At 39.2% G+C, this 13,755-nt stretch overlaps 1 protein-coding gene across 16 annotated transcripts in view; it reads left to right on the forward strand.

Annotated features, from left to right (window-relative positions):
- The window catches only part of RYR3 (ryanodine receptor 3), a 553,391-nt gene that overhangs the window by 275,102 nt on the left and 264,534 nt on the right, over nucleotides 1-13,755 (forward strand). For all 16 annotated transcript variants that reach the window (XR_004263777.1, XM_032261324.1, XM_032261337.1 and 13 more), the window contains 2 exons: nucleotides 11,415-11,548; nucleotides 13,140-13,381. Coding sequence is in view for 15 of the 16 variants with exons in the window: in XM_032261324.1 (XP_032117215.1) it covers nucleotides 11,415-11,548; nucleotides 13,140-13,381 (376 nt within the window). In the remaining variant the exon portion in view is untranslated. The remainder of the gene's footprint in view (nucleotides 1-11,414; nucleotides 11,549-13,139; nucleotides 13,382-13,755) is intronic.

Raw genomic sequence — 13,755 nt, forward strand, 5'->3', positions numbered from 1 at the left:
GGAGTTTCACCGTGTTAGCCAGGATGGTCTTGATCTCCTGACCTCGTGACCCATCTGCCTCTGCCTCTCAAAGTGCTGAGATGACAGGCATGAGCCACTGCACCCGGCCCTTTGCCCACTTTTTAATGGGGTTATTTCGTTTTTTGTTGTTGAGTGGTTTGAGTTCATTGTCAATTCTGGATATTAGTCCTTGTTTGGATGCATAATTTGCCAATATTTTCTCCTATTCTGTAGGTTGTCTGTTCACTCTGTTGAGTATTTATTTTGCTTTGTGGAGCTTTTTCATTTGTTAAGTCCCATTTATCTATTTTTGTTTTTGTTGCTTGTACTTTTGAGGTCTCAGTCATGAATTCTTTACCTAGACCAATGTCCAGAAGAATTTTGCCTAAGTTCACATCTAGGACTTGTATAGTTTCAGGTCTTGCCCTTAAGTCTTTACATAAAAATCAACTCAAGATATAGTGATAGATAGGGATCCCGTTTATATTCTGCTGTATATGGCAATCCAAATTTGGCAGCACCATTTACTGAAAAGGGTGTCCTTTCCCCAGTGTATGTTCTTGTCAACTTCATCAGATATCGGTTGGCTGTAGATAGGTGGCTTTATTTCTAAGTTCTCTATTCTGTTGCCTTGATCCATGTGTCTATTTTTATACCAGTACCATGCTATTTTCATTACTATAGCCTTGTAGTATAATTTGAGGTCAAGTAATGTGATGCCTCCAGGTTCGTTCTTTTTGCTCAGGATTGCCTGGGATACTCAGGTTCTTTTTTGGTTACATATGAATTTGAGGATTTTTTTTTCTAATTCTGTGAAACTGGTATTTTGATAGGGATTGTATAAAATCTATAGATTGCTTTGGGCAATCTGGTCATTTCAAAGATATTCATTCTTCTGATCCATGAGCATGGGATGTTTTTCCATTTGTTTGTGTCATCTGCAATTTCCTTTTTTGGCAGCTCTTGCAAATGTGATTACCTAGAACGCATTTTCGTATGATAAGTGTTTCTCAGACTGGAATTGGAAGGCCCCTATGGGTTCATGAAGGTAGCTTTTAGGGTATGACATTTTTCTTTTAAAAATAATTTTACATCTGATGGGTTTGAGATGTAAAAATTCTTTCTGTAACTTGCCACTTCTAGTCATATGCTTAGAATAGAGACTACATATAATGGTGGCAACTATTATACCTTTACTTCTTTGCTAAAATATTTAAGTTGTTAGCTTCGTCCCTTTCATGGAAATAATTACTACTCATCAAAACATGATCAGATTTGAGGTCAATAAGTTATAGGGAAAGAACACACTCTTTGAAGTGAAAAGGACAGAGCGTGTTGTAGTGCCCACTCCATATTTTTCTACTGCATTCTACCCTTTGACCTCTCAGTGATTTCACTCTTGTGAATCCTTCAGCAGCTCCTTGCTTCCTACTTTCCTAAGACTCATCAAAATTCTTCTCTGGTCAATTAAAAAAGTAAAAATAAATACATTCTGATCTGCTCTTTAAAACTTAGTTCAAATGCCACTTCCTCCATGAATCTTCTGATTCCAGTTGGAATTGGTGTCCTCTCTTCTTATGATTTGTTCTGTGCTATAATGATTGTTCCAGTCTGCCTTTCATTATAGTTATTTTTGCATGTCTCTCTTAAACCTGTAAGTTCCTTTGCGGTAGGGACTGTCTTTGTAATCCTCGCAGTGCCAAGCTAAGATGTTGTACATGGCAAGCATTCATGCATGCTTGTTGAAGGTTTAATAAATGAATAAAAGGAACAAATGAGTGAGCCAAAATCTACTCCTGTCTCACCTTAAACTGATGGAAGCTCACATATATGTACAGGCATCATCTCTTCCAACAGATGCCTCATCAGTGGTAAGAAACACACTATGTTAGTAGCACTGATTTTGTTAATTGGCATAAAAAGAATAATTGATGAAAATTATAACAATCACCCTGTAATTTTTCCAGAGTAAGATTCTGCTAATATAAATAAAATGTGCACTTTCTACTTGCCCCTGAGGCTGCCCTACTCCAAATCTGCTCAAAGTTGTCATAGATAAATATTTTTTATCTTCTTTGTTTTGCAAGGATTTGGGGCTACCTCTGAGAAAATGTATGATAAAATAGTAATATTGTTGACTCTCAGAAAGTATAAATCAGGAATCAAAGGTTTAGCCTGGGGGACTGAAGAGCACTCATTTCTCAAATATAGGACTTGATAAGAAAATCTCAGAATAAATATAGTTAGCATTTGTTTAATAAGACTGCTTTTACAGATGAAAGCTAATGACAAAAATTCAACAGCCTAACAATGTTTCCATAGATATTTATATTCAAAGTATAATTCCCATATAAGCTTGTGTTTGAGATAGATGGTAATGGAGATAAAAGCAAAATGAGAGGCTCTCGAATGAAATGCGGTGTCAGTGATGAGAATAATTACAACCAGAAACAAGTGAACCCCCAAATGGGCTATTGATGACGGAGGCCTGACTCCTGTGACAGAAAACCCCATAGTGTCAGTGTCTTAGCATAGTCAAGGTTTATTTTTGCTCATATGTCTGTCCAAGGCCAGTGGGAGGGCTCCATTGAGTGTGGTTAGTGGTTTTACCATCTCATAAAGGCAGAGCCTCACAGACAGCAAGGTGTTTACAAATCTCCTGGGGATCATGTTAACATGTTCTGATTTAATAATTTGGGGGATGGGGATGGGGCTAAGCATCTGTATTTCTAGAATGATGGCACCATTGCTGGTAATCTAGATTGTACCAGTGCTGCTGTTCTGGGGATCATTCTTGGAATAAGGAGATCTTTGGGCTTTGGAACCCCTTGTTGGATATCTGAATCCAGTGGAAGGAAGGTAAGGATGGTGGGGCCCACTCCTGAGGCCCACCCACTTCCTATTGGCCAAAACTTAGTCACATGATCCCCTATACCTGCAAGGAGTGTTGGGAAATAAAGCCTCTGTATGCTCAGAAGGAGAAGAAAATGAAGTCTGGTGAATACTCAACAGCACCTGCCTCTCTAGTCAGACTTTCCAGCCAGATATTCCAGAAGTCACCAAGATGCCCCCTATCAGAAAGTACGGATGGCCTCTAGTTGCAATGCCTGCATGCCCCCATGGTGGATTGGACCTATCTACACTTATTTTTTTCTTTTAAAAGAAACTGTGAACCCGGAAAACCTGAGACAAGTGTTAGTTAATTCAGAAACTTCATTTTGCCAAGGTTGAGGACATGCCCATGACACAGCCTCAGGAAGTCCTGATGACATGTGCCCAAGATGGTCTGGGCACACCTTGGTTTTATACATTTAGGGAGACATGAGACATGAGACATCAATCAGTATATGTAAGAAGTAGAATGGTTCAGTTTGGAAAGGTGGGACAACTGGAAGCAAAAGCAGGAAGACTGGAACCTGGGAGGGAGCTTCCAGATCACAGACTGGTGATACACAAATGGTTACATTCTACTGAGGTTCTAATTAGCCTTTCCAAAGGAGGCAAATCAGATCTGCGTCCATGTCAGTGAGCAGAGGAGTGACGTTGAATAGAACAGGAGGTAGGTTTGCCCTAAGCAGTTCCCAGCTTCAGTTTTCCTTAGTGATTTTGGGAGCTCAAGACATTTTCCTTTCACATTTACCCACTTTTCTTTTTTTTAAATATCTTTTGGAAAAAGCATTTTACAAGAGAATGAGTCTCTGGTCTCAGGTTTCATCTGATCTCTCATGGCTAGAACAGTTTATTCCTAGATGGTAGGTCCCAAAAGCTCATTTTTAGTAGGTTGTGAAGCAGCATGTCCTGTGAAGAGAAAACAGCTGAGAGGAAGAAGAAAAAACAACAAACAAAAGAACAATCCTGGAAAAATCTATGTAGGTCACATTACTCTGAAGTCCGTACATTACTAGGCAGATATGAAAGTGGCTTATGTATGTAAATAGGTTGCTGTTATTTTCTTCTGAAGTTTAAGTTGTCTGGATTCAGTTCATAGGGTTTTAAGAAAGCACAGCTTAGATTTCAGTGACTCCAGATTAGGAAAAGTGGAAAAAAGAAGGTAAAAAATTTAAAAACATTATTTTGAAGACTTGTAGCCAAAAAAAATTTTTCGGTCCAAACCTGTAAAAAAAAAAAAAATTTAAAAAAAAAAAAAATAGGCAGACCAGAATCTATCAACAGGTCTACTACAGTTTTGAAACATAATTTTTCTCTCTGCAGTTTCCCATTTTTGCTAAAGACAAATCATGGTAGGACTGGTTTGCTTTATTATACTTTGCCTAATTATTTGTATAGAGTGCAGCAAAAATAATTAGTTTTTACTTAGGCTTTTAAACTGACTTTGATAGAACTTTGTTCCATAGCAGGGATCTCAGATAAGACTTTTTAAATCTAAGCCCAGCCGTAGATTTGTGCCATTAAATACCTATGAGTTGGGTGAATTTCTTCTCCTCTTGAGGGTCCAAGATAAACCTGGGGCTTCTGCGCCTGACAGGAAGTGACATTCTTTACTTACCACAGGTCAGAAACTTTGTACAGGGATTGTGTACACAAAATACGAAGCCAGTTGTTCCAAGGGCTTTATTGCCTTCATAAGTCAAGTTTGACTCCTTAAAGGAAAGCACACCATTCCAGTCATAGCCTTGGTAAAATAACCAATTTCTCCAATTGTGCCCCATTACAAAAGAAAACAGATTTTTACTGTACTTATGCAAATAACTATATTGCCATAAATTGAGAATACTCACAAATAGTTTCCAAATTATGGAGAAGTTAGGTAGAGAAAAACAAATATGCTCCAAATTTTGTTCATAGGAATATTCTTTACTCAATTGTTAAAAGCTGTAAATCACTTAAAAGTTTCCTTAACTCTGTAAAACAAAACAGTACCAGCAACGTTTTAAGCAAAAAGTCAAAAAGATTACTTCAGTTTTCTGTTGCTTCAGTTAATTCAGTCAACTCCAGTTCTTTTTGATAGTCATGAACATTTCAGCTCTCCATGAGAGTTCTGAAAGTTTTTTCCTTTATTCCAATGTCACAATTTTCAAAGTTACTAGAAAACCTGCATTTAAGTGCAACTGTTAGAGTCCTATAGCTGATTACAATCCCGCCTTTTAGAGAGGGTTCAAAACAAGATAAAACTAGACAATTGTTTGTGGATTAAAAAAAAGTTTTAAGGCAGTCGTAGTTAAAAGAAACAATTGACAAGGAAATTCATTACCTCTGTGGCATGCAATAATTATAACAATTATGATTATTACTGATAATGTACGCTAAGGTACCTCAGAATTACAGGAGTTTCCCATAATTTTGGAACACATAACCAATAAAATATTTACACAAATATAGCCCAAAGAAACCAAACGCCGTTTCATATTTGACAATGCTTCCTGTATAATTTTTATGCCAAATAAGTTAAATTATGTCATTTGTGGACTTTAGGGAAACTAATGTCTTAAAGAATTAACTAGGTTAGAAAAAGACATAATTTATAAGTTGATTTTGGAAAGTTTGTCAAATATAAAAAGTTTAAAATGTGTTAAAATATGCACGTTGCGTGAAGAGACCCCCCCAAATTGTCTTTGTGTGAGGAGCATGGCTGTTTATTCACCAAGGTGTGGGCAGACTGAGTCTGAAAAGAGAGCCAGCGAAGGGCAGTGGGATAGGAGATGGTTTTATACGTTTGGGGTAGGCAGTAGAAAGGTACAGAAGTTACAGTTTCAGGGTAGTTTTTTGCAAGCTGGGAGGGGGTCTTTGGGGCTGGAGTCACAAGGTTGACCCAGGTTGGTTACAAAGTCCAATGGCCTTGTCAAGTGGGGCCGGAATAAGCAGCAATAGAAGAATGTCTCAAGTTAGTTAGATGCTGCAGGGGTTGATCGGGTTGATTATTCTTGCATTTTTCATGATCTTGCAGCTACTTCAGGTTTTCTAATTCCAGAAGGCCCTCAAGAGGTGTATGTGCCGGTCACGGAGATCATCATAGAATCCATGGCACTGTCAGTCAGGCTAAAAGACCTTATAAAACACTTGATATTACAAAATAGGATTACAGGTCACTATAAAGTCATTTATTTAAGTGATGATTAAAGCATTTCAGGAAAAAAAAAAAAAAGCAAAAGCCTTCATTCTTTGAGAGAGAAGACTTAATTTTCTAAACAAGAAGCCCTAATAAGAGCAGCATGAAGTCAATTACATTTGCTTTTCAAACTTTTGTAAACAATTTATAAAATGTAATCTTGATTATAAAATATAACTTCTGTAAGCCTTTTATAACCTTTATAATCTTTATTAAGAAGTTGGTTAAGCTTTAAGAAAACCTTACTAATCTGGCACAGGGGTCCATATACGGGTTTGCATCAGTGTCCCTTTGACATTAATAATTTATAGAGAAACTGAACTTATCGTTCAAAATTGGCCCTTACAATCTTAAACACCCACCTCTTTGGTGACAGCCCCTGGGTCTTGAGGAGTTGAATAGCTTTAATTTCTTGCCCTTTGTCTCAGGAATGCGGTTGGTTTTGATTGGCATCTTCTATGGGGTCTGAAGATAAGGCTTTAATTGCTGTCAGTGTTTAAGGTTTAACAGGACTTGGTGTCCTTTTTAGACCCAGGTGTTAGAGTCCTGTAACTCAGTGTTAAAAGAACTTGAAAACCATGTACAGGAAGATACATGGAAGTAATACACCTTAATTCTAAAAAAAATTTTATCTCAGTTTTTTTTTTCTAAACCAAAACTTAATATGACAACTTGATCATATGAAAGTTTCTGAGTTTTAATTTTTTTAATATATATCCTCTTATTGTGACTTATACTGGTTTTTTTTAAAAAAACCAGTTATTTTAGGACTAAATTTACCATGTAAGATTCTATCTTATAAAATTATTTCTCTTTAAGCCTTTTTACCTCAAAAAAGAAATACTCTTTATTTTTATAACTTTCTTTACATCTTTTTTATTCCCGGTTCCTTTCACCTTGTTCTATATATAACCTTTAAATAAGCTTTGAATTAGACAAAACTGGTTCACCTCTTTTTTTTTTTAAAAAAAAAAAAAAAGACATTTTTTTGTCTAGCAAGAATGTTCTTCTAAAATGTATTTATTGGAAAATACCCAAATAATGCAATATCTATTATTTAATTTAACTTTATATTCTAAATTATGACCAGTTTGTCTACAAATATTTATCCCTTTACATTTGCCTAATTGTTTTAATTGTTTTCCTAGATTATTCACTAAAACTATGATAGTCATTTAAGTTATAAAACCGCCATTGCAAAATTATAACTGAGACCAGTGAAAAGAGATTTGGCCTAACTGACTCAATATTGCTTTTAACCTCCAAGCTGTCCTTGTTCATTCCTGGTCACAAGCAGAACTAACTTTGGGAGGAACTTCGTTTATATTTTAGCTTTGAAACTGACAATAACAGTCTTTCCCAAAACAAACCTCCTTACTGTCTGTGGACTAGACTACCTAAGGCCACCAGATTAGAAGTTAAGGTAATCAGTAAATTCAAGATGCAGCTATTTTCATTAAACCCTTATCAATATCTTATTAAAAATTACAAAAGCAAAGATGATTCTGTTTTGGGCTGGGTTTATAGTTTTGCAACCCCTATGCCAAATTTTGACACCTTACAGTATTTGACAGGGATAAGTATGAAATTCCTTCATTAATAAATGTAAACAAAAATGTATGCTGGGCAATTCTTAAGGCATTTCTAATAGTACTTTACCAGTAATTTTAAGGCTAGCTTATTTATTAAAGATTTTACTGGCCAGGCATGATGGCTCATGCCTGTAATCTCAGCTCTTAGGGAGGCAGAGACAGGTGGATCATGAGGTCAGAAATTCAAGACCAGCCTCGCCAACATTGTGAAACCCCATCTCTACTAAAAATACAAAAATTAGCAGGATGTGGTAGCAGGGGCCTGTAATTCCAGCTACTTGGGAGGCTGAGGCAGGAGAATGGCTTGAAGCTGGGAGGCAGAGGTTGCAGTGAGCCCAGATGGTGCTGCTGCACTCCAGCTCAGGCGATAGTGCGAGACTCCATCTCAAAAGAAAAATAAAAATTTTACCTAAGTTACAGAAACTGTAAAATGCATTTGAATAGTCTTTTTTAGTATATAATTTAAGAGCTTTTGTTTTTTAAGCCAATTAGTTTTTTTTTTTTACATATTGTTAGTAGTGAAACATTCTGTACACATCACATAAATATATATAAAAATGTATTAGACATGCCAATGGAAGTACATTTATAGATTTATAAAGACCTCCCCCCACCTATTTTTCCCCATCTTAGACTTTCAGATTCTTGATAACCTGTTTCACAACCCTAGGCAGTTGTCAGCTAAGAAGCCTTAAATTTGCACATTAAAGGAAACAAGTGAAAATCAAATAGCAAAATTTACATCATAAAGTACAGAAAGAAAAAGTCTGGTGGTGCTAGAGGGAGACACTTTTATTTCTCTTTGAGCCAAATTAAACATAAAATTAAACTATACTCTTCCTTAAAAACCCGAGCGGCCTCTGTTGCAATAACTATTTTAATTCTTTAAAAAATCAGATGAAAATGGAATTCAGTTAACTGAGAAGAAAAAAAAGAACTTTTACTCAACAAAAAAAGACAAGGCTTTAGGAGAGAAAAACAAAAAACAAAAACATGAAGCCGTTTCAAATACAAACATGCACACATACACACACACACACATCTTGGATATTAGCCTTTTAATTAAGCTGCCTTGTTTGAGCTCCTTTAAAATTTTTTTTTTAAATCTTATTACCATATTTCTTTAAGCTAGGGCAAAATGCTGTTAAACTAACAATGATCACACAAATTATATGATTTCTGAGCACTCTAAGTGGAAATTAACACCAGCTAATTGTTAAATGCTAACTTTGGTCATTTAAAGGGAATTTGCAAGACAGAATCCCAAACCAGTTTCTTAGCTACTGTAGACTGCTCTCTACCAGCCTGGAGGCAGGAAAAAAAAGGTATCTTCCCTGTTGGAAGTGAGATCAAACTCAATAAAGGAGTTACCTGCCTTCCATCATCCTGGAAGCAGGAAAACTTGCCTTCCTATTAGAAGCAAGTAAAACTAAAAAAAAAAAAAAAAAAGAAATAAGAGGAGTTGTATAGCAAAACAAACTTTAGATCTCGACCAAGTTTTGGGAGATCAGGGATTCTCTGGAGAGGGTGCTCTCAGACCTCAGCAAACTGTTTTGAGCCATAAGGCTAGTTCATGCTGGTACCAAGCACTGATAGAAGATTTGTCGAAGGTCGGGGGCATCTCCACTCACAGTCCCCTCTGGTTACCAAAATGTGAGTCAATAAAATCTGAGACAGGTCTCAGTTAATTTAACGTTTACTTTGCCAAGAATGAGGACGTGCTTGTGACACAGCCTCAGGAAGTCCTGATGACATGCGCCCTAGGGGGGGGGGGGGGGCACAGCTTGGCTTTATACATTTAGGGAGATGTGAGATGTCACTCAATGTATGTAAGAAGTACATTGGTCTGGAAAGGCAGGACAACTTGAAGCAAAAACGGGAAGGCTGGAAGTGGGGAGGGAGCTTCCAGGTCATAGACAGGCGATACACAAATGGTTATGTTCTTTCCAAAGGAGGCAAATCAGACATGCATCTATCACAGTGAGCAGAGGAGTGACTTTGAATAGCATGGGAGGCAGGTTTGCCCTAAGTAGTTCCCAGCTTGAGTTTTCCTTAGTGATTCTGGGGGCCCAAGATAATTTCCTTTCACCAACCCATTTGAACTCTTTTAGAAAAGGAAGTTTATCCCCATTCCCGAGTTTTACGTGAAGGAGTACCTCCTAAAGCAAAGCCTAAACAATGTCAACTTTGATTCTTTTAGTAGCATCAATTATTTATAGAGGAGGCACTGCTCTTTCGTGTGAGGCACACACTGTTAGGCTGTGTGCTTTTTACAGAGTCTGTTTCTCTTTGCTGTTCCTACTGTATGTGGATTAAACTCTGCTCTCCCTCTGGCTATAACAGCAAGTCTCCTGTAGCCATCACCCCAAGGCAAAACAGATGAAATGTGTGACAGGCTGGCTGAAAGGGATTTCATTTCCTGGCCATCTATGGCTCTTTTCTTAGGGTGAGAAATTATCCTTTGGACTTCAAGTTTCCACAGTTGATATCTTTCACAGAGTGCTAATGGTAAGGGTCCCCCATAAAACTGCATTTGGGATTCTTTTCTGTTTGTTCCATAAATGTGCTTTGTATTTATCTGGAACAAAGCTGACATTCAGGGAGTCAGCTAGAAAATTGGTTTGTGAGAATTATGGATACAAATGCCATGAACACCTTGAAGCTATCAAACCCCACTAAGCATTGAGTCTTCAGTGGCCACTTTGAGAAGCTGAAATGAGGCTGCCTGCCTCCCTGTTGGGGCAACCTGTCATATGGTGGCTGTTATTTATTGACTGCTGTTTGCACATTCCTCTCTGTGAAGGAGAGCGGGAGGAACAGCCTGACTGGCCCACACAGTTGCTTTGCCATGATAGGAACATTAAATCTGAATGAAAGAAGATATAGTGCAAGGAGAGGACAGAGGAGAGGTGGGCCTGCAGGACAAGGCAAACATGAACTGTTCCCACTTTCCCAGCTGGGAAACAAGGGGCAGAAGCAGTTTAATGACGGGTCTTTTAGATTCATGGGCCACCTGGGCTCTTGCAAGTTTGTTCTCCTAGAAGGGAGAAGGAGAGTGGGTAAAATATTTAGAATGACGATTTCCAGGAATTAAAGGGTATCTTCCTGAGTTTTGATTATATCACAGCAAAAGACCTAAGAACAGGAGTCTGCCCTATTCTGGCCCCACTCAAGCAAGATTCCCAAGCCCGCTACATGCAAGACCTTAGCCAAATGGGAATCTTACATGCCATTTTATTAAGATCTGTAATGAGCATCCACTAATACTCAGTGCCGAGCACCATCAGGGCTGAGTGAGAGAGTGCTGCTTGAGTTTGAAGTCCATGGAGGGCCGTTTATCCTTCTCTGTTTTTTCAGAACTCAGACAGTGAGTAGGGCCTAGATTTTGTGCCCTAGATGCCTCACCACACCTTCGTCCTGGCCTGGCTGGGATATTAACTTAGTCTGTCTTCAGAGCACAGCCTCTTACTTACCGAAATAGAACAGTGGCCACCGATGGCATGCACAGTTTGGAGGGAAGTGGCGTTAGAGTAGAGCAGAGGGGCTAGAAGGAAGCCCAGACTCATTTTTCCAAGAAGCAGAAGGCTCTGAGGCATCACTCTCTCCTTCTGGGTAAGAGGCTTCCTTGGCTCTGAGCTGGCTCAGAGCCTAGCCCCCATGCATGAATCCTTTATGAATCCTTCATGTATTGCCGTGATCCTGCCCACTGTGTCCTGCTGGTGGTCCTAAGGGTTGGTGGGTGTGTCCTGCTGCAGGTTCTGGATATCCTGTGCTCCCTCTGTCTCTGCAATGGGGTTGCAGTGAGAGCCAACCAGAATCTGATCTGTGACAACTTGCTGCCCCGGAGAAACCTGCTGCTGCAGACACGACTGATTAACGATGTAACCAGGTAAGGTCCCCACCATCATTCCAAATGCCAAGCATAGTTCTGCCTGTCTTGTCTCTAGGCAGGGAAAGAGGGCTGATCTGAACTCCAAAGTTGCCCACCCATAGTTTCCATGGTGATACAAGTACCAGGCAAATGTGCACTTCCGTATGACTAGAGCCCCCAAACCTTTTAGCAGAATTTCTCAAACTTTTTTATTTAATAACTGAGGATAGAGTATATGTAGCACCTGAGTGCTGAAGAATTTGACCTAAAGTGGCCTACCATGTTTTATTTTAAACTTTAATGCAACTCGTGTAACTTCACAATATATTCATAATTATTTTTATATACCAACTTTTTTCTATAATCTGTTCGTAGAATGGATATCCCAAGTGAGACCGTGGTTTCTTGCATCCTCTGGCGCATAATCATGTATCTCACTGCGGTCTGTGAGGATCAGGGTGAAGAGCAGGGGCCCATGCTGGATTCCTGGCTTGCTAGTCCATACTTGTGGCTGCACGTGAGTCATGTGAACTCACCGGGCTGGGACTAGGCAGATCGATTTTCTAGCCGCCTTCTACCTAGACCTACACTACTCCACAATGGCAAGAATAAAACCTTCCCTCTGAAGTGCAGAGTGGCCCACAGACCTGAGCTGTCACACAGACTTACTTTCTTCATGGGGCCAGCTAGATTTTTCTTTACCCACCCAAAACAGGGCATAGCTCCAGCCTAGGAACAGTGGGTTCTCCAGCCATCATCTAGCCCCAACCTAGTCCCCCAGTCATACTTGTCTCTAAGAGTATGATTCCAAACAAAAATCTAAGTGGTGTGTCTTAAGCTTTTAACCACTTTGCTGGATACATTAAAACCACTTGCCCTTAACAAGGTTGCCTAGTAATGACTTCTTAATGGTTTTAAGAGACCAGCGTTATTAATAATGCTTGGGTAACAAAGCTGCTGTACTGAAAATGAAGGTGCTTATACCAATTGGCCAGAAAATGGAACGCAAGTAATTTCTTTTTAACTTAAAGAAACAAAGATTTATCATCAAGCAACTCTGTATAATATTTGCAGCGTCGTTGCCCATGGTTAGTGCTCGGTAAACGTTGGTTGCCTTAAATGGAATATTAAAAGAGGCATCCTTCATGTTTTGTAATGAAAATGTTGTCCTGATGCCTCACGCTAAGAACTTGATCAAATGTTGAGGGTCCTAAGCTTTTTCAACTCTTTTTTTTGTTTTTTTTTTTTGGAGACAGGCTCTCACTCTGTTGCCCAGGGTAGAGTAAAATAGCATAATTATGGCTCACTGCAGCCTTGAACTCCTTGGCTGAAGCAGTTCTCCAGCCTCAGCCTCACAAGTAGCTTGGACTATAGGTACACACCACTATACCCAGCTAAGTTTTGTAAAGATGGCGTCTCACTTTGTTCCTCAGGCTGATCTCAGACTCCTGGCTTTTTGGGAACCCTCCCATCTTTTGAGTAATAAGAAGAACACACCATTGCTCTTGTCCTAGGTATAACTGGGCCATTGCCTCCTGTGGTCTGGTTCAACTTGCTTTCTCAGTTTTTAAGGGTCTGTAGACGCCACTTGCCCCATGTTTAATTTCAGTATGCGGCCAAACATCTTCCTGGGAGTCGCGGAGGGCTCAGCCCAGTACAAGAAGTGGTACTTCGAGTTGATTATCGACCAGGTGGACCCCTTCCTAACAGCAGAGCCCACACATCTGCGGGTGGGCTGGGCGTCGTCCTCAGGCTATGCCCCATACCCAGGAGGTGGAGAAGGATGGGGAGGCAATGGTGTTGGCGATGACCTGTACTCCTATGGCTTTGATGGACTTCACCTTTGGTCGGGTGAGTACCTTGCTAAAGCTTTGGCTCATAATCTCACTTACGGAGGCTTGAATTATTCAAGCTGAAATTGCCACTTTCCGTTGAAATAATACAGACTCAAGAGTCTCAACTAATTAAACGATTAGGTGGAAAACAGTATCAGGTTGAAATAAGACTCATTTATACCATTACTCTGACATTTCCTAGCTATGTGATCTAGTGCAGATCACCTCTCAAGCTCATTGTATCTGCATGAGCCTTACTGTGTGGAATCGTTAGGATTACATGAGCAGAGACCCAGCTTTTATTCACTGGGCAGTGAGTTATGTACTTACTGTTCATTTTTCTCTTATTTTATCCTCACAGTAACCCCTTAAGGTAGAAAATATTGACCT

This window comes from Sapajus apella, unplaced genomic scaffold (assembly GCF_009761245.1).
Source record: "Sapajus apella isolate SASKATOON/1434 unplaced genomic scaffold, GSC_monkey_1.0 scaffold122, whole genome shotgun sequence".
NCBI lineage: Eukaryota > Metazoa > Chordata > Mammalia > Primates > Cebidae > Sapajus > Sapajus apella.